We start from the raw sequence: 25299 nt of genomic DNA, 5'->3' as shown, positions 1-25299 counted from the left end.
AGGTGTGACACTTCTTGATAACTCATCTGAGGCCTGATTTGTGTCTTTGAGGTTGCTGCCTTCTTTCTTTTCCTCAGCATGTTCTCATTTTCAGCCCAAAAGCCCAGCTCCTCTTTCCATTACCCCTCTTCCTCCAGATGAAGCATAGCAATGATTTAGCAGCAACTTAGCAGAGAAGAGAGAAAAGCCCAGGGCAATAGTTTGATAGATCATAGGATGGTTTGGGTTGGAAGGGACCTTGAAGATCACCTAGTTCCAACCTTCCTGTCGTTGGCAGGCAGCCTCCACTAGGCCAGATTGTTCAAGGCTTTATCCAACCTGGCCTTGAACATCTGCAGGGAGGGGGCATCCACAACCACCTTAGGCAACCTGATTCAGTGTCTCACCGCCTGTACTGTAAACAATTTCTTTCTAATATGCAATCTAAATCTCCTCTGCTTGAGCTGAGCTCTCCTCTTATCTCTACAAGCCTCTGTAAAAAGTGCTTTCCCAGTGCTCTTGTAGGCCCCTTTCAAAGTTCATACAGCAAAAGCAGTGGGGTGATTGTGGTCAGACCTGGAAGCTCAGATTCTCCTTTCTTCTCTTGAGCAATGGGGCCTGTATCTTTTCTGGGGTAAGAGGAACACACTGCTGTGGGATGCTGTGCCTTGAAAGTTTTCTGCAGATGCAAATACATCTTTACATCAATTCCTATTATTGACCTTAGCCAGTTTCACCTTCCACCTCTCTCAGAGGTCAAATAGGCAAATGATTAGCTATATCAGTACTTTCTATGTAGGGTTTATCCCTTCCTGCATCAGTGCAGTCTCCTCAACTGACTACTGTCAACTAGCAGTAATTAAGAGGAGAATTTAAGTCACCTCTCTACAGCCATGTGTTGAAGTGGATGTGGAACATAGGAGGAAAAGCTAAACCTGTTAACATGGTTAGGGATGTTCAGCTTGGAGGAATGAAGGCTCCAGGGAGACCCCATGGTGGCCTTCCAGTACCTGAAGGGGGTCTACAAGAGCTTGTAGTGATAGGATGAGAGGGAATGGATTAAAGGTTGAGGAGGGTAGATTTAGACTGGATATTAGAAAGAAATTCTGTGAACAAGGTTTCCTGTGTCTTGTAGATGCTAGCATCATGGGAGATCTGAAGAGGTTATCAAGCCCTAGAAACCACTTCTTCCATGACACTACTGATTCAGAATGTGGAGTCATACCAGTATTCATTTTCTGTTGTGATAATCGTAGAATGCAAGGGGACCCTTGAAGGTCCAACCCCCCTGCATTGAGCCAGGACATCTTTAACTAGGTCAGGTTGCTCAGGGGTCCATCAAGTTTGGCCCTGAATATCTCCAGGGATAGGACCTCCACCACATCTCTAGTCAACCTCATTGTGAAGAACTTCCTCCTAATGTCCAACCTGAATCTGCCCTGCTGCAGGTTAGAACCATTGCCCCTCGTCCTATCACTACAAGCCCTTCTGAACACTCCTTCCTCAGCCTTCCTTCAGATATTGAAATGTAGCTATAAGATCTCCCCAGAGCCTCTCTTCTTCAGGCTGAACAACTTTGACTTTCCCAGCCTGTCTTTGCAGGAGTGGGCTTAGACACTGGCTGCGATGATCTCATGCTAGCAGCACAGCAAGCACAGAACAGGATGGCAGTGGTGACCTGAAGGAATGCTGGCTGTAGTCTGGGGCTCCTTGAAGTCACCAAACATCTTCTGGTTTCAGTAAGAGCCGAATTCCTCTTTAACCCAAAGCACATTGGCACATGGGCAGGGCTGATGCATCTACAAGTGCACCAGAGATGCCGAGACACGTCAGCAAGGCTCTGAGCAAGCGGCGCTTGCTATGAGTGGCCAGGATTGCTAAGTGGGCAAGCTCCCTTCCACGTCGGGGTCAGTGGTAGTGGCTGCTGTTCTGCTTGGGAGAAGCAGTGTTCTGAGCTTGTCCAGCCCCAAACCAGGAGCTGTAGGTTTTCCCTAGCAGCTGCCTTACTCAGTCGAACTATTGGGTAGGAACTTGGTCCCTCGGGTGTCACGAGGCTGCTCCTGTCCTGATGGCACATGACTCAGCACCCAGCAGAAGTGCTGAAAGTGCTGAGCTGCTGAGACTTTGAAATAAGTTCTTGGCCTCTTAATGCTAACCCATTCCACAGGCAGTGGAGCTTTCTAGATTCAGTGATGTTGTTCAGAGGGTATGTTGAGCTTCACTGGGGGAATTTATGCCATCATTGTGGTGGGATGTTTCCTAGCAGCACAGGGAGCCACATTCTACACTGGGGCTTGTGGTGGTGCATGCAAGGCCACTACTTGTGGACTGAGTGGTGCTTTTGGTTGGTTGGGTGGGGTTTTTTTCAGGGTATTTTATTAACTGTCTTATCTGTCAGAACTTTTACCTTGCTGCTGGGTGTAGCATATTGGATCCCTTGGCCAAATACTACCCTGCAGAATATATTGATTGCCCAGGAAGAGCTTGAAATGATGAATTCTGCTTCATTGATTTGCTTGTTGATTCTATCCTTGCATGAATCCATGATGTGGGTGAAAACACATTCTTGTTCTCTCCCTGCAACCACTTCCTCCTCGCTTGGTTGTAATCTGGTAGCTCATGAGGATTGTGACTTTCAGTGCTCTTTTGAGTAGGCTGGAGAGCCTTAGCAAGGAGCTCTTACAATGCCTGTTGTGCCTATTAACACATCCAGGCCAGGCTCTGCTTAGATATTTCAGGTACTAGCAACAGGGGCCCTTTTCAGTGGTTTTATCTGGGGTTCAGGATGTGTTTGCAGCCTGATCAACATTTGTGGTGGCAGTGGTGCCTAGTGTCTTGTCTGTACCTAAGCTGACCAGTTCAAGGGCATGAAACAAGATACTGAGTTGCTGGAGAATGTCCAGAGAGGGGCAACAAAGCTGATGAAGGGCCTGGAGAGAAAACTCTTATGAGGGACAGCTGAGGGAACTGGGGTGGTCTGGCCTGGAGAAGAGGAGTCTCATTGCTCTCTACAGATCCCTGAGAGGAGGTTGTAGTGAGGTGGGGGTTGGTCTCTTCTCCCTAGTGTCAGGTGATAGGGTGAAAGGAAATGGCTCGAGTTGCACCAGGGGAGATTTAGATTGGATATTAGGAAAAAACTCTTTCCTGCAAGAGTGGTCAGGCACTGGAACAGGCTGCTGAAGGAGGTGGTGGAGTCACCATCCCTGGAAGTATCCAAGAAATGTGTGGACATGGTTTAATGGCCATGGTGGTTGGGCTCAATGATCTTAGAGGTCCTTTCCAACAAAACAATTCTGTGATTCTAAGACCTCCCAGTTTTGAGGCAGGCAAATGTCCCTCAAGACAAGCATGAAGTGCAGCAGCAGTGCTCCTCCTCACTCAGTGAAGTGCTTAGAACCCTTGGGAAAGCAGTGCTGGCTGTTGTGTTGTACTTTCTAATGTGTGAAGGGAGCCAGGACCTTTCCCATTTAGTTCATCCCAGTGGCTCTGCCAGGCTAGTAATCTCTTCTGCTGGTGAGCAGAGATGTTGCTGAAGGAGGAACAGATCGCCTGATGGAAGCATCCTGGGCTGTTCAGCTGTTAGGATGTGGAGTGGGGAGATTCAGTGAACCTGCACCTTCTTAGTAAATCTGCAAGTATCTGCACTTGGGGAGCCAGCAGTCTGAGTCAGCACAGTGGCAGTGTCTGCTGTAGAAACACTACTGTGTTGCTTTAAAGAAGTTTTTTGGTTCACTTCTTTTTCTCATCGTGTTACAGAGTGAGTAGCATGGGACTCGCTGTGGTGGTAGCTTTGATGGTGGTGTGATGATTTATTGTCCTCTCATGTACATCTGTTTGGAATTTGTATTTCCCTGATCTTCTGTGGTGCAGCTTCCCTTACCCTTCTCTTCTGCTGTGTTTTCAGAGCCAGTTGTCACCGCATTCGAGGGAGCTGTGTTCAACAGCACAGAGTGTGAGAGCAGAAAGCTCTCTGTGTTATCCTGCAGTGTGTCTTTCATCAAACCTTCCATGGCAAAGAGGGGTTTGGTGCACTGGAGTTTTTTGTCCCAGCTGTACTTAAGAAGTTAACTTGGGCAGCTGAAGTACATGTGTACAAATTGTTCTGCCTTGGGCAGCCTGACTGGCTTGCAGTGTGTGATGCTTGAGAGAGAGGCAGGAATGAACAACTTTCCTGGGACCAAACCCTCCTCAGGTTCCTGTGGGAAAGCACTTCTTTCTTTTCAGAGCAAATAATGCACTGAATTATTCTTTTTCAATGATTATTCTTAGTCAAAGCCTCTCTTCTTCAACAACCATTTTTGTTTCTGACCTGCTTGTGGCTGGAAGGATGGCATGAATCCATGGAGCTTCAGTGTGTTAATGATTTAGGTAGTGTGAGTCAGCTGAGCGAGCTGTGGCTGAAATGCATTTGAGGTGTCCACAAGTGCACTTGCTGCCACAGCTGGCAGGCTCATGCTGAGCTACAAACCAAGATTGATGGGCAGAAAGAGACTTTGTTGGCTTCTACTGGTGACCTCCAACTGAGATAACCTGTGAAAAATTGCAAGTGTTCAAGGCTGGTGTACTAATGCTGAAGCTTTGTGTAGCGGAGATAGGTGGCCTGAAGCAGAGAGAGAGAGTTTTGTGGTGGTGTGGGGCAGAGAGGGCTGGTGAGTGTCTGTCCAGCTGCACGGAAGGCACTGGCAGACTCCAAATTAATATCAAGCTGAAAAAGCCTTCCATCTCCTGGCTGCCAGGTTTGTTTTGGCATTGATGAGGAAGGACTGAAATTGCCATCATCATTCTGTGCATTTCCTACTTGCTTTGTCTCCCAGTCGGCCACCTTGCTTCTGCCACAGGTGATGTTAACTGAGCCTGCCCAAGTAAACAAGGGGGAGAAACTGTGAAGGCTGAGGTACCCCCTTTGGTGCTAGGGTTATCTGTGAGGCAAACTGCAATTCTGCTTGGGTGAAGGCCAACAGCATCCTGGCCTGAATGGTGTGGCCATCAGGAGTAGGGAAGTGATGATGCCCCTTTACTCAGCACTGGTGAGGCTGCACTTTGAATACTGAGTACAGTTTCGGGCCCCTCACTACAAGAAGCACCTTGAGTTGGTGGGGCATGTCCAGAGAAGGGCAACAAGGCTGGTGAAGGGTCTGGAGAACAGGTCTTGTGGGGAGCAGCTGAGGGAACTGGGGTTGTTTAGTCTGGAGAAGTCTGAGGGGAGACCTCATTGCTCTCTACAACTCCCTGAAGGGAGGCTGTAGTGATGTGGGGGTCAGTCTCTTCTCCCTAGCATCAGTTGACAGGACAAGAGGAGATGGCCTGAAATTGTGCCAGGGAGGTTTAGGTTGGATATTAGGAAAAAATTGTTTCCTGCAGAAGTGGTCAGGCATTGGAACAGGCTGCCCAGGGAAGTGGTGGAGTCAGCATCCCTGGAGGCATTCAAGAAATGTGTGGGACATGGTTTAATGGCCATGGTGGTGGTATTGGTGGTTGGACTCCATCTTAGAGACCTTTTCCAGCTGAAACAATTCTATGATTATATAATCAGTTGGTACCATGCAGGATGTGCCTTGGTTTGGCCCTGCTGTAGGCAAAAGCCCTGACTCTAAAGCTGCTCAGCTGCCACCTCTCATCAGCACCTTTTGCTTGGTCTCCTGGGCAGAGGGAGATTTAAATTGCATGTATCTATAGTTCTTCAACTTGAAATCATCAGGACTCTTTGTGGCTGCACTGAGTCTTGCACCTACTAAGACCTTTTGCTGTCCCTTTGGAGCCTGGCTGCCTTACTCCATTTGCTTCCCTGTTTTATTTCATTTTTTAACTTTTGCCTGTCCTCTCCATGCTGCTGGGGCACACATTGCTCAGGTGATAGTAATTTGTACTCAACCAGGGCACTAGACTGGATTTTGTCATTGCCTGAAGCATTGTGGTAACACATGAAAGAGCCCAGAGGGAGCAGCCAGCTTCATGACTCTGAGGTGTGCTGGGAGGTGTGTGTAGCTGAAGCAAAACCTCATGGAGCTGCAACAGCTCTGGGCTCCTCCTCAGTGCGACACTTTACAGGGTCAGAGCCAGAAGGTCTCCCATGCAGCTAGTGACAGAACAAGAGGACCCAGTCTCAAGCTGCAGGCTGGAGGCAAGGAGAAAGTTTTTCACTGAGAGAGCCATTGGAATGTGCTGCCTGGGGAGGTGGTGGAGTCCCCATCCCTGGAGGTGTTCAAAAAAGGACTGGATATGGCACTTGGAGCCATGGTTTAGTTGTCATGAGGTGTTAGGTAACAGGTTGGACTTGATGATCTCTGAGGTCTTCTCCAAGTTGGCTGATTCTGTGACTCTGTTACTCACCCATTATTGCTTCCAGAGCCTTTTGGTTATTTGTCCCTGGACAGGAGCTGGAGCAGGCAGGGCTGCATGCTATGCAGCAGGTAGATGGTTCCAAGGATCTGAGGAGACTGCTGATGTTGGATTTGGTCCTGTCTCATCCCTGAATGTTTGTGCCATTTGACAGACATTTGAGTGGCACTGTGAAATGCAATTGATTGATCTGAAGATCAGTTTCTGGTGTGGGTTTGTCCTCCACCACCTTTGGGTCCTGTAAATAGACCAGAGGTGTGCTTGGCTCAGAGAAGCCTTAGGTCAAATGTGAGGCTTGCTAAGATATTTTGTAGAGGCAGAGCTCCCTTTTCTGTGGTTTATCCTATACCCAGAGCCTGGGAAAGAGAGTAACTGCAGTTCCTAAGATACAGTGTGACCATCTGGGCACTCAGTGCAAGTACCTCCAGGTCCTGGACCCTCTTGGACAAGGACTTGGTGCTTTTGGAATGGGGTTCTTCAAGCTCTCTCTAGCTGGGGCCTTGTAACATGAAGGCAGTGCTTAGATCCCTTGGTCCTGGTTCTTCTGCAGAACACTGTGTGGTGGTGTGTGAGTGGGATGACGGTCAGCTGTTTCTTGCCCAGCACTGCCATGCTCCCAAGGGTGGGGTTCTTGGAGACAAGGAACCTTTCTGTACACCACAGATATACCAGCTCTTAACTGGTTTTACTGAGAGCTGGGTGGCAGCTGACCCACATAAAGATAATTGCCTCTAAAGAGACCACACCAGCACCTAGGTTTGCACATTATACAGTGCCTAGTGTGCCTGTTCTGATGGCCAGGCCTCGCCCATACAGCCTGTGTGGCTCTTCAACAATCCAATAAAAGCTAATTGAGGAGGAAGAGGTTTTCCATAGATTCTAAGCACACTGAGGTTGTTCTGCCTGGTCTGGGAAAATTGATTCCACAAAACTGGGGACTGTTAAGGACTAAAATAGCTCAAAAGCTTTAGTTGCTCCTAGCAAGTGAGCAGGAGTTGGGTGAGAACAGCACTCACCCGTGTGTGCTGCATTGGTAGATCCTTGCCTGCTCTGCAGGAAGCAGTGAGTCAACCTAGCTGCACTGAACCTGTCCCATCCTGGGGAACTGGGGCCTGTGGTGACCACAGCTGTGTTGGTGTCCCTCTCTGAGGCTGGCCCTGCAGAGGAGCAGACTCTACTGCATGTGGTGCTTTCTTTGCTCTTGACATAGTGCTGGACACACCAAGGGTCATTCCTGAGCTGTGCTGGTCAGCCAGCCTTGGCCAAACTGGGAAGAGAAGCCCAAGAGCACCAGCACTCAGAGCTGTAAACCTGGCAGCCCGTGTGCTAGTGCAAGCATTTGTGCAGACACAGCCCTAAGGGTTCTCGTCCCTAAGTGTGCTGTGCATCTCTCTCTCTTTTTATTTTCCTGAGTATTTTAGTGTGTCTCTCTAACCTTGAAATGCAGGGCTCCTGAATCAACAAAAAGGGAGATAAAATTCACTTTAATGGCCACAATTACACTTAACGATGTTGAGCCAATCTAGCAGAAAGAACAACATGTGCAGACTGCAGTTTGTGAAGTAATGTCCTGCTAGGCACCAAGGAAAGTGAGTTTTACATAGGCAATGCAGCAGAGGTTTGAAAAAACCCCTTACAAATACATTGTATAGCTCTTGAAAGCACTGCAAATGTTACATCTGATTGACAAGATGAAATATTGACACGCTCCCCCTGCCACCCCTGCCCCTCAGGTGTGCTGCTCTGCCTTTTGACATAGCAAGACTGTGGCAGCAGCATGTTCTGAAAGGTTTAGCACCCAGTAAGTCTGCTGTGTGCTGTAAGCACTGGTGGTAGTGGGAGAGCCAGGGCTCTACCTCTGCTTGTCATTGCTGGGGGGAGGGTGGGATTTGGGGTTTTGAGGTTTGGCTGTACATTTTAGTTCATTGTATTGTATTTTAGACCATCTTGTGTCCTTTTAAGGTTGTATCTCTACTAGGTCTGACAAATGATAGCATTTCTAAAGGGAGGAGGGGACATGCCTGGCTGTGTGTGTGGGGTGGAGCTGGGGTCACGAAGCCTGTTGGGTCTTTGCAGTGGGTGGCTGCAGGATGTGCAGCTGGGGTCATGGCTGTCATATCACTTAGTGACCCAAGCCAGAATCCTGCTTTCACTGATTTTGTACTAGGGAGTTACTGGGGGGCAGGAGGTAAAGGTTTGTTCTTGATTTCATGTGCTGCTTCTAAAAGTAGTTCTTATGACCCCCCCACTTTCGAGGCTTGCTGAAGTTTTTGGCAGTGTTTGTCCCAACCCCTGGAATAAGCCATTATTAGTAGTTAATACTTTGTCCTCTTCTAGTAAAGTAAAAGGAGCTGAATTATCTACCCATGAGCTAGGCCTCCTATAAATAAAGCAGTTCAAGTTTGGGGTTTGGGGTTTTTTTGTTGGGGTCTGGTTTGGTTTGGGTTTGTTTGGGGGTTTTGGTTTTTTGAACTGCCACAGGCCATGCAGCTAAGCATTGAATTGTAAGGACAGATGATCCTACCAAACCTTGACCCATACTCCCCACACCTCCTAAATGGCAGCAGCAGCACACCCACTGATTGGTGTCAGCCAAAAGGGCTCAGCTTTCCTGCAGCTCCTATGCAAGTGCAGCTTCCTTCAGGGCATATTCCAGTACTTGACTCACAGCCCCTTGCCTAGCTATAAATGTTCAGCAGCAGATGACACAGCTGCAGGTGAGATCTCCACCAGTTCCTGCACCACAGCAACAGTACAGGACAGCCAACTGCAGATGGTAGATGGCCTAGCAAACCCTTACTGTGCTTCTCCTTCCAGCAGCTGGCAAAAGGTTTAGCAGCTTGGCTTTTCCAGTGTCATGCACTCCAACTGGGAAGGCTTCATCAAGCAGCTTGCTGCAGGAGTCATGTTTTGTCACTTTTCATGGAGACATTCTCCCTGGCACTCTGCATCATGCAGCATGAAGTGACTGTGACTCCTGCAGGAAGGCAGCTGCCACATTTTGTCAAGTCTTAGCAGCCCCATCAGGCAGAGCCTGCTCTCAGTGCTGATCTATTGGCCCAGCAGTGACACAGAACCAGTTGCTGCTCTGAAGCTCCCATTTCTTCCCCTTGTGACATCAGGGTGCAGCCTCCCCTGTGGCCCTGCAGCCCACACCGCTGCCGGATAAACCATTTTTACCGGTAGTTGCTAGCAGCAGCTACGTGTGTAACATGTAGTGTGTAACACCTTTGCTCACAGGTGGGAGCAGCAGCTTCAGGTGACATTCCCAGAGCCTTAAGGTGTTCTGGGAATGTAAGGCTGTGCTTTCTGTTTGAAACAGGTGCAGTACTTCTTCAAGATCCTGGACAACTAAGAGCCTCCATCCTCCCCCCCAGGCAAAAGACATGCACAGAGCAGGGTGTGTTCATTCATTTATTTGTCCAATGTTTCAACCTGACTGAAATACAAGATCAACAAGAGCACTGTACTCCTGGCTATTGTTACATGTTAGAACATAGAGTTTTGCACTTTAGACAACATTTAACACCATTCTATGGGGTACTGCATTGCTTTTATAAAGTTGAAAATAAAGATTTCTTTTGAAACATGTGGCTTTGGTTTATTTCATACATTACACTTTCTTGCAGAAAAAAAATAAAATTGTACAACTGCATAAATATAAAATTCTTCCACCATGAAAATGGTTAAAACATTCAATAAAAGACATTAGCACCACAGTGTGCGATGCCTCCAGCAGGAAAGGAAAGAAAGAGAAAGGAGGGGGGAAAAAAGGAGAAATAAAAGAGAGAGAAAAGAAAATATACAAAGCAAAGAGTTACGCCTATCACTGAAGGTAGTCTGACCCAGTCTCTCACACAACATACTGGAGGATGAGGGAAAAGGTGGAGAGAGAGACAGCATTCGCTACAAAGCACAGTACACAATCATCTATTCTCTTTAACTTCACTTAAGTTAGTTTCCCCTGCCACCCCTCCAAATAAAATACCCTAACACCACAGAAAAGTCAGAAGCCTTATGGAGTGCTGTTAAATAGTCTCACAGGTGGGCCTTTCTTTGAGAAGGAACAGAATAATGAGAAGTATCATGCCAGTTCTAGTCCCATTGAGTATTTACACCTTGGACAGCAGAAAGTCTTTGCTCACAAGAAGTAGAAAACAGATACAATACATGGCTTGAAAAATGACCAGAGTATGCACCTATAGTACTGTACACTAAATAAAATACACGAGGCAGCGATACTTAGGGGCCAGAAACACTGCTTACTACAAGTCAGTTATGGAATCATAATTTACAGTAAAAATGGGCATGTCCCAAGGCTCAATTTTGTCTTCTTTTGTCATTTACAGTAGAATAAATATTTGTCGCTATTGCTACACTTTGTTTACATTCTAGACTAGTAAATGCAGGAAGCTAGTGTAAAGCATACAGAGTAGGTGTGGGTCCCATACGTATGACAGTTTGTTCAAGACTAGGAGGTTTTGCTTTTTTGTTCTTTTTTTTGTTTTGTTTCTCTGTTTGTGTATTTATTTATCTTTTTTTTAACCTTTTTTAATGTCTAGGAGGAGGAGGAGGAGGGGTGGGGGGAAGAGAGTTGTGCTTACAATCAGCTGCTTTTTATGTCGAATTTAATATCAAAGCGTCCCTGGAAGCGGTCCTTGTCGCTGTACTGGATGTTCTGCCCGTAGGCCCTGCATTCCACACGCACCTCCGTGTCGTAGGTCAGGTTGGTGAACTGCACTGCCACCAGCGGCTGCAGGTACCGCGGCTGCAGGAGCTTGCCGTAGTAGGGGTAGTACTGCAGGGCAAAGCCGGGGTACCCGCCCATCCCATAGTACTCCACAGTGCCTATCTTGTCTACATCTTCCTCTCTCTGGAGGTGGGGAAAGGAAGAACAAGCAATGACAAGTCACTCAGAGGCTACCTTTTGCAGCCCTTCTCCCTGGCAGGTTTGACCGCGACCTCTCTCGAGTCGTCGCTGATCCTCACCCTGACAGCAGGAGGATGGCCCAGAGTGGTGAAGAGGACACTTGAATGCCGTCAAACCAGCTGCTCCCAGCACACCTCAGCCAGGAAAAGAGCTTTTCTTTCTTTAAACCTGAACCACTTCATGCATCCAGAAACCACCACAGCTTCCTCTCCTACCAATGCACAATCTTTGGCTAAAAGAGAAATTTGCTGTTTCTCAGCTGCTTTTACACCACCAGGTAAAATCCAGCTCCCCTGGAGCCCTTTCTTCAGCCATCCTCCTCAGAGCTCCAGCACAGTGCTTGGAAGCAAAACAGCTACTTTTGAGGAAATCTTTTTACTATCTGACCCTGCTTCTAAGCCCCTCCCTGTGAGGGCAACACTGTCTTCCATCATATCAGGGTGTTTGAGAACTCCTGTTCTGAAGGGGGAGGTACCCAAGTGAGCACCACCCCTGCTGTCTGCAGAAAGACAAAGAGGGACAAAACCCTGCGGCTTCCCCAGCCTGCACTGCTGGGTGTAACTTACCTTGGCAATGCAGTGGACGGGGATGAGATATGGGCTGTATTTTGCCATAATCTCTGGAGGGAGGCTCTCATTTACTGGAGCCTAGAAGAAACCCAGAACAAAGGAATGTTACCCATGGAACACTTCTCTGCAGCAGTAAAGGTAGCAAAAACATGCTGTAAAATGGAATCCCTTCCAGAGCCATGCCAGAGGCAAGAGCTCTTGGTGATGGTCTTGGGACAGACAAGCAGCATAACACAACTCAAAGCAGAATAGCTTAACACAGAGCTGTGTCTGTTCTTACAGCCTTTAGCAGACCCCAAGGCAAGCAGATCAGGACACTTTTAGCTTTGTGGTGTCACTGAGGAAAGCCTTTCATAGCAAAGTGCCAGCCAGCAGGGCTTGTTTGTGCAAAGCCCAGACAGAAGCTAGAAGAGACACCTGCCTGCCAGGTGGGTGCTGTTAGGGCTCAAAAGGCACAAGGAAGAACAAAAAGCAGCACACCCTAACGTTGCTGACCTTTGTCACCACCTACAGGGAAGGATAAAGGCTCTGAGTGTGCCAGGGAAGGTGGAAGTGAGTGCCAATGCTGATGTTGGCCTTAGGTCTCTTAACAAGTGCAGTACTGCTGCACAGCCTTGCAAGGCTGAGATCTACTTTATACACCTCACCCAACACAACAGCTATAGGGTCTCTATGGACCAAGGAAACCAAAGTATCGCCTTAGATACTCTAAATGAAATCATCATCATTCCTCAACTAGACTCTGCTGTGGTCTGCAGCTCTTCAGAGCTCTTAGCTCTTGGTGGCAAACCCTTCTCTTCCCCAGTCAAACACACACATCTGTGTCATCTCACAGCCACCACATGCCAAGCACAGCACATTCCTGCTAAAATGCACACATTGCTTCCGCCCTGGATCAGAGGAGCAAAACCTCAACTTGTTTCTTTAGCACAGGGCAGGCTCCATCATAGACAAATGCTCCTCACAACTCATTACCAGCACTGTTCCTCATCCCCAACTGCAGTGACGGACAGTGGTGATAGCAGTTTGCAGACCCTTTGCTCTGTTTTCCATCCAGATAACAGAGAGGTAGGTTCTACACACCACCTTGTTCAGTAGCAGTGTTCTGCCACCAATTGCTTGGAGCATTTGTTTGCATTTGAATGTTTTGGGGGAAAAAAAGACAGAAACAAACCAACCAACCAAAACCCCACAACAGAAGTCAAACCGTTCCTGTCCAGATTAACATCCTTCAGCATTGCTGCAAGCATGCCTTCAGGTGAAGCACAGAGCAAGCAGTGACAGACACATCCTACAGCATCTGGGAAACCACTAAATGATCTAAAGACCTCCTCACAGCTCTTGCACTAAGAGCTATGCCTGACTCTCAGATGTAGTTTGTGGTTTTGCCTATGTTTCAGTCTGATAAATTAATACCAATAATAACTAATCAAGTGGATTTAGTCAGACAGGCAACTCTACACTGCCTGAGGAAGGCATGGAGTAAATCAGGACACAACACAACGCACTTGGTCTTTTTACAGATAGAGTTGGTCTGGGACAGTCCTATGGATGCACGCAAGAACTTAAAATGGGTTTTACCATTTGAAGAAGTAATCCAGCAGAGCAGTTCGCTTGGCAGGCTCAGGAGTTACCAGATAAATAACCAGGAGTTTACTCGGTGAGGCTCACTGCTAATCGTTACCAACTCACAGTGTGCCGTTCTCCCTGCTTTTTGATGGAGTCTCTTTAAAGCCAGTCACTCACTCGCATTGTCTCACCATTTCTTGTCTGCAGAGGTGCTTTAAAACTGATCTCTCTCCAGAGAGAGAGAAGCAGGCACAGCAAACCTGCAGCCAACTCCTCCTCCTCAGCAGCTTCTGCTAGAAAGGGAAGAGGTACTTACCTTGGGTTTGAAGCCGATAATTCGGTTGAGCTTGACGAGGATGCATGGTTTGCCATCCTTGTACCCAAAGTAGGGATCATTTATTCCAGAACAGTTGTCCAGCCAGTCACGTTTGAATTTGCAGACCTTCTTCTGGCCCTGGGCATCACTATATGGTCCTCTCTCTTTGTAATCAGTAGGTGTTTCTGTCAGGGTTGGGAAATGAAAAGACAGCTATATGCAAGGCGATCTTTTGCTTGTCAGGAACACTGATCTGCACACAACACACATCAGCAACACTGATGTTTAGCTGAGTAGTTTGGATTGACCCCTCATCCAATGGGTGACACCATCTTCTGGAGGCTGGCACCACAGCCCCACCGTGCATAGCCACCCAGCATGTGTGGGCTGGTCCCAGACCAGCAAGGCTCTTCCAGACAACAAGAGAATGATCACATTTGTAATCCAGCGCCACAGAATTTTTCTTTGGCAGCTTTTGACAAGGGGGCTCCCCTCAGAATCTACGTGCCTGTGTCACGAGGCAATAGGCTTCTCTGCATTATTATGTATAACCTGCTAAAGGTGAAGTCCTCCCAGATGTTTTGCTGCGTTGCATCAAGAGGCTTTAGCAAAGCCATCAGTAATGACTGTCAGAGAGGACAAGGTCAGTGCCATGTGCTCCCAAGAGTCAGCTGCAACTTTCTCCAAGTGAAATCTGGGAGCTTCCAGCCATATAACCTCTACCAATAAGCTGCTAGGTGCATCCCTGGCCAAGTCTGGTCTGTCCAAGCTAATTAAACTAGCAGCCATATGACTGAAACCAGAGCCTGCCAATATGCCAACGTGCCCTGTGTTACAGCAAAAGGAATGGCCAGAGACAGCCACTGCTCACCCTCATCTGCTGACAGACCTGACACACAGGCACTGGACAGAGCCCTCAGCTGGAGGGAACAGGCGAGGCTTACCCCCACAGTCCTGGAATATAATGTTTTCAGTTTGTTGATCAGCACTGTAGTCCTTTAAGAACTTCTCGAGGTTCTTCACATAAGGCTCATAAGTTTTTGGATCAGAGGCAGTAAAGGAAATTTCCGTCTTTTGCACCTGGGGGACTTGAGTCAGTCCTAAGAAAAGCAAAATCAGGAAGAAAACGTTTAAGTACAGCACAGAGCAGCACAGCCTCAGGCAGCTCAACACACACCAAGAAGATAACTCATTCTAATAATCTCTACTTTTCAGACTTCACGACTTGTACAAAACAGCTTAAGATCACTAGAGGGGAGCCTCTGATGGGCTCTTATCTCCTCTTCCCCAGAACAGTCTGGAATATTTGTCACGATGTTTGCATCACTAAACAGATAAAAATCACAGAATCCAGAAGGGAGGCTACAAGTCAAGGTTTTCCTCGAGAAAAACAGTCACCCACAGGTCCCCTGCCCACTTCTGCCTCCTCCCCAAGAACAGAAGAGAAGCTGTCTGTGTGTGAGACTAACTGTATGAAATCAAGTCCCACAGAAACCACATCTTACATATGCATCCCTCACAGACTGCCTTGAAAGCCTGCACAGTGTGCTTTGTGTAGGAGACAGAGGTGTCCAAGCATGAACCCTTGCAAAGAAACAGATGAGAGGTTCCCCAAGTTAGCCGTGGCCACTCTTTGCTGGCTGTAATCCTCATGGCCTTTGTGTGGTCCCCCCTGGAGGATACAGAGCAGGAGACGTTTTCTCACCCAGCAACTTCATCGCCCTGATTACTTTCTCTGTTTTTTGGACTCCATAGGCAGGTATCTCTGCTTGCAGAAATCATCTGCTGAGCCCTCTAATCAGCAGCTCATCACTGAGAACGTGAGTAGGAAATTCCATGACACAGGAGAGATGTTTCAAAGGCCGTCCTAGATTTGGGGCTGTGTAACTGGCTCCACTTTTGATTTTAGGAGGAGGAAGGGAAAGAAAATAATAATGCATGGAGAAGGGTCTAGATGCAAGTGATGTCTGCAGAGGATAAAAAGTACCAACCCCTTCACTTTTCATTATGTGATTTGGAAATAGCTGCTCCTGCGTGAGGCTTGAGGTCACGTTTTAATTGAATGCATTGAAGCATGGCTAACAGTTTAAACTCCAGTAATGGAACTGCAGATCCTGCTGCTTTTGTGGTGGCCACTGTAATTATTGAGGTCCTGACTTCTATTCAGTTTGTCTTCTCCATTTTAGCAAGATCAAGAAAAAGGAGCAGGGGAGCAGCAGTGGCTTTGACAGCTTTCAGAACAAGCCTGTTTCCAACAAGTTCCCCTGGTGCAAAACTCGGGCAGCTTAGCTGGCTGGCTCCAACCCACAAGAGCTTGTGACTCCAGCACTTTTCCAAAGCCACTTGAGTGCTCCTGCTCAGCCCCTCCTCAAGCCAGCTCACCACTCCCCCTTCACTACCCACCGAGTTGGAATTTGTAACCTAGGACAAAGATTAGCTTTGTTCCCCTAAGCACAGTTCCTAGCTACCGAAGATAGCAAGCCACCCAGCAAGTAGCTGAAAGGTTGGAGTTTTATTCCAGGAAGCAGATTTAATCCCTCAGAACTGCCTCTGGTAAATACTGACCAGGTTAAGTGTTACAAGTTTAGAAGCAACTCACTACTCCACTAGCTCCACAGTCACTTTTTGATCAATTTCTTGCTTTCTTGCTGCATACAGTTATGTATAATAAACAAGCTGGGTTCAATTTTAGTAAGGGATTTCAGTCACATCTTGCCAGAACCTCCTCATGTTACTATGCAGCTGGGAAGCAAGGGACTCAGAGTCACTTGAGGTGGCTACCTGGAATTGCAGCAAAGGCAAGGCAGGCCAGGCCATGCTTCTTGTCCTGGGTCTGCCTTTCCTGGAGTTCAAGTTACAGCTGTATCATTCAAGTGTATAAATATAAACGTCAAGAAAGCCTGGCCAGGCTTCTTAAGCGTCATTCAGGCAGCTAAGCTATTGCTCAAGAGGTCTAAAATGAACTCCCCACCTCTTTTTTGTCTTTTGGTCCCATCCAAGGTAATGCATAAAGGCACCCATGCAGGCATAGCAAAGGGGAAGGCAAGGTCAGCCACGTAGAGCCTGTGCTGTGCAAAAGTCACCCAGGAGAATAATCCTGTCCTCAGGTTAGGAGATCCTGGCACCTGCTATGCACAGTCCCAAGCCAACCCTCTGCCCATGAGAGAAGTGCCTTGGCTGGGAGAAGAGACTCCCTGTTTTGCCCAAGCAGCAGGTCCATGCAGTCACTCCAGTGACTGGTGCAAGAGAATGGTTATTGCTGCCAGGCAGACGCAGCCCGTGGCCGTAGCTGGAGTGCTGTCAGCAGTAACTGCAGGCATTGACACGCACTTGATGAACCAGACTGGGCCAGGCTTCGGTACAGCAGGTACTCTCTTTATTTAGGACAAGAGCAGAGATCTTCCCACTTACGAAGCAAGGAAGTAATGGTAGCGAAGATGAAGGGCACGTTACAAAAAATAGCTTTATCCCGATTAAAAATGTTTTACTGGCTTCTACCACAACCTCTATTCTCACATGCCTGCAGCTGATGGCACACAAAGCCCTAAGCACAGGTCTATCATTTCCTTCTTTCTTTTCCAACTGTACTTCCATATCCAAAGTAAAAGCTTCACTGCTGTTACAGAGCAGCACTATCACCCAATCCTTAAGCAATCCAGTTTAAAATGTGTGCTGATTTGGTGTGATGAGAGGTAACCACTGCAGAATGCTTCTGCAACCCTCTCTCATCCCCATTAGGGAACTGAAGTAGGTAGGTACACAAATCACAAAGCTGAGCCATTCCTGTGCTACCTACCATGCGTTGCTAGTCACCTATGTGTCTACCTACACACCTATGTCTGTGGCTCAAATAAGTTAGAGGCATGAATAAGCCTCTTAAAGGCTTCATGCACACAAGGATGCCATCATATGCAGGTCCTATGGGGGGAAAAGAAACAAAGCCTCAAGTACTTTCATAGCCTGGAGTCTAAACAATCTGCTCCTCATCTGCATACTATGATCTGCTTGCCACAGTTCTGCATCTCATGCTGTTACCACAGAGACACATCACTGTATCATGGGTGTTGACACTGGTCTTTGTAGACAGAAGAATCAAGTAGCTTGTTGCTACAATACTGAGGAAATCACATCAGAAAATGTCTGCAATTGGCTCCTCAGGAGTGCCTTGCTAGGAAGTACAATTGCTGTCTCCTCCTGACACTGTCCACATGGATGAGTGACATCTTAATGTAACAGACATCACCTTCTGGTGGCTTTCTAACCCTACCAATGTAGAATACACCAAAAGCAGCACATCAAATCAGTGACTGTTTTCCAGCCACAGATCCACTTCCAAAACACATTTATTCAAGTTCATTTAAAAAACAGATTTTATCATTCTAAACTGCAAAAGCAAGACTTGAAGAAAAAAAATCCTGGGAGTGAAAAGGAAGAGACTAGAAGTGGGAAGCTGGGTGTATAAGGAATGGCTGTGTAAGTCCATAGTAACCACTCTTGCTTCATCTTGTCATGTCCATTTCAAAGTACCGTGTAATCGTGGTTCAGAATGAGTCTCAACACCTCTGGGATGACAGAGGTGACAAATCAGGTGATCACTACACCATTCCTATTTACCAGCTGCCCCCACCCCTGCAGCTCAGTAAATGAGAAGAGACTTTCAAAGTCTCCATACCAAGCACTGTCCTTCCAAGCTTCTAGTGACCCTCAACCTCCTCCCCCAAGTGCAAAGAGCAGGTGCAAGTTTTCTGTAAATGCAGCAAAATCTGCTTAGCAGATAAGATTCCTGGATCTTATCCAAATGTCTTTATAAGGAAAGAAATTCTTTACAGTGCAGATGCTGAGACACTGAAACAGGTTGCCCAGGGAACCCTCCCTGGAGGTGAAGGCCAGGCTGGATGAGGCCTTGAGCAACCTGATCTAGTAGAAGGTGTCCCTGCCTGTGATAGCTGCTGCAACAACAGAAAGGACTGGAGAAGGACCACTTCAGATGAAGCAGCACACTTACGGCCTCCTGCCACCTCTCTGCTGCTACCCTAGCTAAATAAGCCAAGTAGGGCATACACACCATAGCCCAGCACTTGATGCAAGGACTCCTGAAATCCCCTGGCAGGGGGCATTCAGCAGGGATTCTTCCAGCTGCCACTTAAGAGCCTTCAGGAGCAGCGAGTTCTCCCATCCCTGCACCAGCGGTGGTGATGGGATGCCATGTTTCACAGGAGGCACACCACAAGATGGCAGGATACACAGTCCAATTTATATTGAGGAGGAGAACAGTGTGCTGGGCTTTTTTTTTTTTGACACTCAGTGCATGTTGTAAGAGACAATATCCTCATCCTCCCCTATTAGCAGGGCAAGTCCTCTGTGCTTAAAGCAGAGTCCAAGCCTGCAGCACACGTGGAATTGTGGCTGTTGCGACGGCAAAGCTGGACAAGGTGAACTGCATTGATCCTTCACCCATCCCAAGACAAAAGAGGAGGGGGGAAGGCAAAAAAGTATCACAGAACAGTACAAAACTCAGCTCGCCCTGAAGCCCTGCATAACATTCCTGTTGTGTTCAAGGCAGAAACCAATTAGCATATTAATGACACTTGGCTACAAAAATAGCCCTTTATGGCTTTCAATGTTATGCCCATGTCAATAACTCAATAAAACCTCCTGTAGGTTTTGTCACTCTTATGAAGTCTGTTGTATTTCAGAACAGGAATGATATTATAGCAGCCCCTGCAGCAGTTTCTCCTGCAAATTTGGAAGGGAATTAGTGTTTCCCCTTTCCCTGGCATTCTGGGCTGACACAGCAGTGAGTTGCCCAAGGACAAAGCACTTCAAAAAGAATAAACACAGGTTTTCTAACTTCCTAGAAAATCTGGAGCTCTATCGAGCTGCCAACATACTTGGCCTGCAAATCTGCCCAGAAGAACCAGGAATTAGAAATGCACAAAACCCTCTTTTATGTAGTACATAGCCCACAGGGGTCCCAGGTCACAAAAGTAAGTTTGATGCTCACCATGTGCAGGAGTGAACATGCCCACACACGTTTGCTGTCAGAAAAGCAGTTGTGCTTACAGCCCAGGGCAGAGACCCAGGCGGTGGGGAGCACTGGGACTGCTGACCTTCCAAACAGCAGCACAGCAGCTCACACCCAGGTCAGACTGAAAGCCTACACTAAAAGACTATTTTTGACTCATTGTGGTCTAGTGGTTGCTGTGCCACAGGATGAGGAACAGGCTTCAGTTTAAGAGCCAACCTCCACAAGACCTTGCCCACATCTGGAGGACATTGTCACACGATGCCCTGCAAAGGGCCCTGTGCTATTCGGTGGCAATGACGCTTTGACGTTTTAAGTGTGCGCCACTGCAGCTGGGTTCAAAACCCTTGTTTGCAGGGCTGCCCACTGCAGGGCTGTCATATATTCAGTGTGCTGAATTTTGTTCCACTTCATTTCAGCACCTGTCCTGAAAGATCCCTGATGACCTTTCAATTTTTCCTCCATTTTGGTTTCTGTACAAAAGCATCTCGAAATCCAGTTCCTTTCTTCAGCAAATAACAGATAAGCCCCAGAAAAAGAACTGGTGCAGTACACAATTAAGAGATGAAAAGAAGTCTTCTGCAGGCTGAAATCTTAAGTGAGGATTGCAAACTGACACAGAATGCAAACATTTTATCTAGAATGAGTAATTCTGTGACATCAGGCTAAACAGCAGGTCTGTCTGGACATGGCCCAAGATCCACGGGCTTCTTCGCTAATTATTTCATGTCTGGTGAGACCACTGGGCTTCGGCCGGGGAAAACCACATCATTAAAAGAATTACTCCACCATTTGCCATGTTGGCTTTTCAGACGCAGCTAATGGCCCTGGGCAGTATTAGGGACAGTTTAGTTCTCCCTGCACATGTCACAGCCCATTGCAGAGATGCAAACAGCCACTTTTCAGTGCTATGGCTGGGGTAAGTGTTAAGAAGTGCACAGGCTAACAGAGTGATTCCACTCTGTCTTTAAAGAGTGCTGGTGGAAAAGCAATTATCTGAAAAAGAGGATTCTTTGCTGAAATGTAACACCATTTGGTGATGGCAACATCCCATGTTGTTAGGGCAGGGGATAATCACTGCAAACAGCGGGGCTGTTAAGGCACCACAGGACAGCAAAGCGGGCTTCTGTAGCTACAAGCCATCAGCCTCGCAATTGTCACTTAAATACCACTGTTATTATAAGCTTCTGAACTGTTTTAGAGCAACTGGAGACAGATCGTTACCATCCCCAATGCCAAGCAGCCTCAAGGTCATTTGTAACGTGGGAAAGCAGCAGTTGCACAGCTCCCCCTGACCCGGCTCCAGGCGCTACTGTCTGCAGTAGGAATCACTGCGGTAAAGACTGGGCAGGCAGAGCAGGAACCTGCAGCCAGGGACAGCTTACCCTTGCCCCCAGACACTGCTCTAGTGATCATTTTAACTTTGGGCAGAGACTTATTTTGTGTAGTAAAAGGTGAGTCACATATTGGCAACTACAAGAGCCCCACAACATGTTAAATTGAAATGCCCATTAGTAAATGCCACCATCTCTTCTTGATCACACTGTGCAGGTCAGTGAGTTTGGTAAGCACCTCCAGAACTGGTACTGTCCCCTTTCTCCTTGTGCATCCCCTGTTTTGCAGATAAAGCTAGTATCTTACTTTTGTCCCTTCACTTACCAACAGGAACACAGTAGCTATGAAGAAAGAAAAATGGAACCCATCTTCTTCATACAACTCACCCCTAAGTGAAGCCTCAGCCTCACTCCATGGCTTCAGTTTAAGGGACAATAAGAGCAGCAATCCAGGTTCAAGCTCCCCTCAGAGAGGAGGCATATTTCATGTGAGGCAACCTTTAATTGTAGCAGGATTGCCTTCAAGCCTCAGTACCGTTAACACAGAAGGCTGAGAACATACCCACCCCCTACAAATATGTGTTGCAGCAACGAGACACTTATTTTATCCTCCTTCTTGAAGTGAGTAACCAACCCGCCTCCCCAGAGCAGCTTGCACCAAGTCAAACATGGGCCTCCTATTTAGTTACCTGGAGGTGCCACTCGATCCTGGTATTTGGGCTCAAATTCACTGACAGTGAGCAACATCACTTGGATGGTCCCAATGAATATACCTGCCAGGCAACCATAGAAGATGACATAGAAGAGGAGGATCTTAACTGCAAGAGAAAACAAACAGAAAAAGGAATCAAATTAAGCCCTCGAAGGCAGTCACATTTCAGGACAAAATTCCCAACCTTTGCCACCTTCAAGGAAGAGCCTGGCACACTGAATCCAGATGGCAAGCCCTGCTGCAGAGGCAATTAGTTAACTGGGTTGAACATGCCCTGCTGCAGACAGAAAACATAAGTCACTTCAGGTTGTATTACAGGACTGGACACAAGTGCCTGAAAACCTAGAGATCCATGGATCAGGATTTGGGATTGTAGAACATGATGTTTCAGATTCCAAAGGATCCCTTGGCTGACCCAGCGCAGGCACTGCATGCTATTACAGGTGACAGTTTCAGTGAGGAAAGTGCCTAAAAGCAAGAAGCTATACCATAGGTGTGCTCTGAAGGACGCCCATTGCACAAGGCTCAGGGCAGTCCACAAAAAAATGTTTCACTCAGGTTTACAAGCAATTATAAATTCTGATCTCCCCTAGTAATTCAGGTTATCACCTCCACTAAAGGCAGTGGGAGCAGAATCTGGGCCCAGATCGGCTCAGATAATCTCAAACGTTGGGAAAGTCCTCAAGACACGTCATGGTACCACACATTTGCCAGCCTTGTACATCTACAAAGGCACTCCAGCGCTGCTCATTCCAATTAAGGAGTGGATTACAAGATAAGGAAAGACTGAATTTAGTTTTAGTCAAAAGGCAGATGCCCAGAATAATCAGGACAGGAGCCGGGGGAGCAGAGCGGAGTGAAGCAGAGGAGAGCCTGGAGACACGGCATGGCTCAGGCTGTGGGTATCAGTTACCAGTTTACAAGGATTATCTCCGCTGATTAACTGCACAGTAACATGCCGTACTAGGCATCACCAGGCCGCCTACAGAAAGGCTAAGCCAGCCCATGCCAAGCAACTATATGCTAATCAGGCTGCAGGAATAAGCAGGCCAGCGCAGAGGCCAAGGAGCCTCTGCTTGATCTTAGACTGTCCTCATCTAATTGCAAACCAAACCAAACAAAAAACAACAGCAAAGAGGTGTTTGGTTTATTTGAAGAACTTGAAGAGACGAGCTACAAAAGGAAGAGGAGGAAACAGCAGGTGGAAGTGTTCCTCCTCGCTCCCCAGCTCCATGGTATAAAACCTCCATGGCTGGAGAAGCCTCCTGATGAAAGCAGGCAGTTCTGGGTGCTTCAAGTCTATGAAAGATGGGCGGGCAGGAGGGTCAGTCAGTGACACAGAGGCTGAGGGACACTGTCAGAAAGGCAGTCCTTCCTCTTGTCTTCCTCATGGACGCCAAAGGCAGGGGAGGTAGGCAGGGCTGGAGGACAGAGCTGGGTTCTGTAACATGGTGCTCCAGGAGTTAAAAGCACTCTTTGGTATCCAGGCAGCGTAAAGCAAATGGCTGTGACGTCAGGGACGTGTGGAAATTTTTTCCAGAGCACGGTCATAGGAGGTGCTGTTGTAACAAACCAAACACTAATGCTGTAGACTGCAGCGTAACGCCTCTGAGTTTTGTAACATCAAAAAGCAAACGCTGGGAGGTAGCTCATTTAATCAGGTCCCCAGCCAGGATGCTCTTAACGCCAAAGACACCTCAAAGGTCAAAACCACTCCGAGGTCTCAGAAAACACACAGCAGGTCTGGCAACCAAGTGCAAGAGGATTGAATGAGAAAGCTTCCTGCAACAGGTAGGCTTAAAACAGAGGGATGGGATCATCAGCCTGCAGATCAACTCATAAATGGCCATCAGTCCTAGGCGGGTAGGTGCAGGTGCTCTGGGAGAAGGACTTGGTTCAGCCTCTGTGTTTGAAGCACTGCGCAGTTGCCTGGTGCCTCAGGAGCAGAAAATACCTATCCATGCGCACCGAGAACCCAATTCTGCTCACGTAAAGATACAGCAGAAGTCTGCACTAGTCCGCCTGCCTGCCAGAGCTAAAGCTGGCAGCTCCGGATGTGGCACCTCCAGCTGATCCATTACAACAGGAGCTGAGTTCAACATCGCCAGGGTGGCACACCAGCTGTGGTTGGCAGCAACTGGAAGACTATTTGCGTAAGGAAAACGTTAAAAGCCTCTTAGCGCTATTTGCAGAGCACCTAATGAATACACCATGAGCATTTAATCACAAAGGCACATATAGCCATTTCCTTCTTGCAGGAGCACTAAAAGCCAATTGTTCTCTCTCGACGAGGTAAAATCAGCTCAGTTTCTTTTATCCAGAGAAAGAGGGGAGGAAAAAACAACCACCCTGAAGTCTAAGGCAGACGACCGCTAGGAGGGCAGCCTGCCCCGACGGCGATGCTCACGGGCCAGCCCCACCACCGAGGAAGGAGACCCAAGGACAAGGCGCCCTCGCCAAGGTCGGTACGCCACGGGCTCCATCCCGGGCCCAGAGAGCCGACACTGCTTCGCCCCCAGCCTCACCTGGAGTCACGTCTAGGCGGACAATGCCCCCCAGACCCTTGAAGGGCTCCACAGGACACGGGAGCGGGGAAAAGAAGGAACCCCCGTCCGCATCCAGCGGGGACGCGTAGCTACAGCCCCAGCCGCCCCCTCCCCCGCCCCAGGCCACCCTCGCCGGGGGCCGCAGACCCGCCGCAGCCAGGGGAGGCGGGGCGCCGCGGGCCGTGCTGCAGTGCCCGCCGCATCGCCGCCGCCCCCCGACCCAGCCTCACCACCCACTGCCCGGCACTCACACCAGCTGCCCCCGGTACGGCCCAGCAATTCCTTCTTCTCCGAGTTCCAAATGAATTTCTTCCAGTTGCCGTCGCCGTCCTTGGCCTTCCCGCGGGCCATGGCGAAAGGGCGAGCGGGCGAGCGGCTGAGAGAAGTCTAGCCCTCAGCGGGCGGCGCGGGCAGGCCCCGGCCGGGCTCTGCGCCCTGCGGCACCGGGAAGGTCTGGGTGCGCCCGCCCGCGCTGCGGGGCAGCCAGCGGCGCTGCTCCTGCGGGGTAGGGAGAGACGACCGCGAGCTGCAGCAAACGGGGAGAGCAGAACAGCCCACGGGGGACAGAGCAACCGCGCTCCCCGCCTGCCGCGCCCCTTCATATACACCGCCGGCTCCGCCCCACCGCCGCCGCCGCCAATGGAAGACGGTAGAGGGCAGAAGTGGGGCGGAACCTTTCGTGCGGTGGGGCCGAGGCTCGGCGGCGGGGCGGGGCCCGGTGGGGGTGCGGCAGCCGCCGGACCGGGAGGCCGGACGATGCTGCGGCACCGGCGGCAGCGCCGTTAGGGGCCGGGCCGGGCGCCCCTCGGGGTCTGCCTGGGGGAGGGGCGCGGCCGGGGCTGCGGCGGGCACGTGCGTGTCCGAGGGTGCACGTGCACGGGTGTGCGAGCGTGGGCGCGTGCCCCTGCCCGCCCGGCTGTGCACGCACGTGTGCGCGTGCAGGTGCGTACGCACGTTCGCGCGCCTGCCGGCACACCTGG

The 25299-nt window shown here is 48.8% G+C and overlaps 2 protein-coding genes across 2 annotated transcripts in view; one reads left to right on the top strand and one right to left on the bottom strand.

The window, feature by feature from the left end:
* Positions 1–10485, top strand: part of NME7 (NME/NM23 family member 7) — a 96902-nt gene extending 86417 nt beyond the window's left edge. Inside the window, exon 12 of the mRNA XM_054163225.1 lies at positions 9641–10485. Coding sequence (XP_054019200.1) covers positions 9641–9673 — 33 coding nt within the window. The 3' untranslated portion in view covers positions 9674–10485. The remainder of the gene's footprint in view (positions 1–9640) is intronic.
* Positions 9719–24900, bottom strand: ATP1B1 (ATPase Na+/K+ transporting subunit beta 1). Its single transcript, XM_054163222.1, has 6 exons — positions 24571–24900; positions 21751–21879; positions 14647–14802; positions 13703–13887; positions 11815–11895; positions 9719–11191 (listed from the first exon to the last, which is right to left on the bottom strand). The coding sequence occupies exons 1-6, from the start codon at positions 24668–24670 to the stop codon at positions 10925–10927; spliced, it is 918 nt and encodes a 305-aa protein (XP_054019197.1). The 5' UTR covers positions 24671–24900; the 3' UTR covers positions 9719–10924.
* Positions 24901–25299: the final 399 nt, after the last annotated feature.

This window comes from Dryobates pubescens, chromosome 8 (genome assembly GCF_014839835.1).
Source record: "Dryobates pubescens isolate bDryPub1 chromosome 8, bDryPub1.pri, whole genome shotgun sequence".
Lineage (NCBI taxonomy): Eukaryota > Metazoa > Chordata > Aves > Piciformes > Picidae > Dryobates > Dryobates pubescens.
The sequence above is the reverse complement of the archived record's forward strand: the minus strand, read 5'-3'. Positions and strand labels throughout refer to the sequence as shown.

Coding starts and splice junctions, on each gene's coding strand:
- ATP1B1 (XM_054163222.1), bottom strand. CDS start 24,670: ATGGCCCGCGGGAAGGCCAAGGACGGCGACGGCAACTGGAAGAAATTC. Junction 14,803..21,750: donor GGATCGAGTGGCACCTCCAG/GTAACTAAATAG, acceptor TGCTTTTCTTAG/GACTGACTCAAGTCCCCCAG. Junction 13,888..14,646: donor TATATTCCAGGACTGTGGGG/GTAAGCCTCGCC, acceptor CAACCCTGACAG/AAACACCTACTGATTACAAA.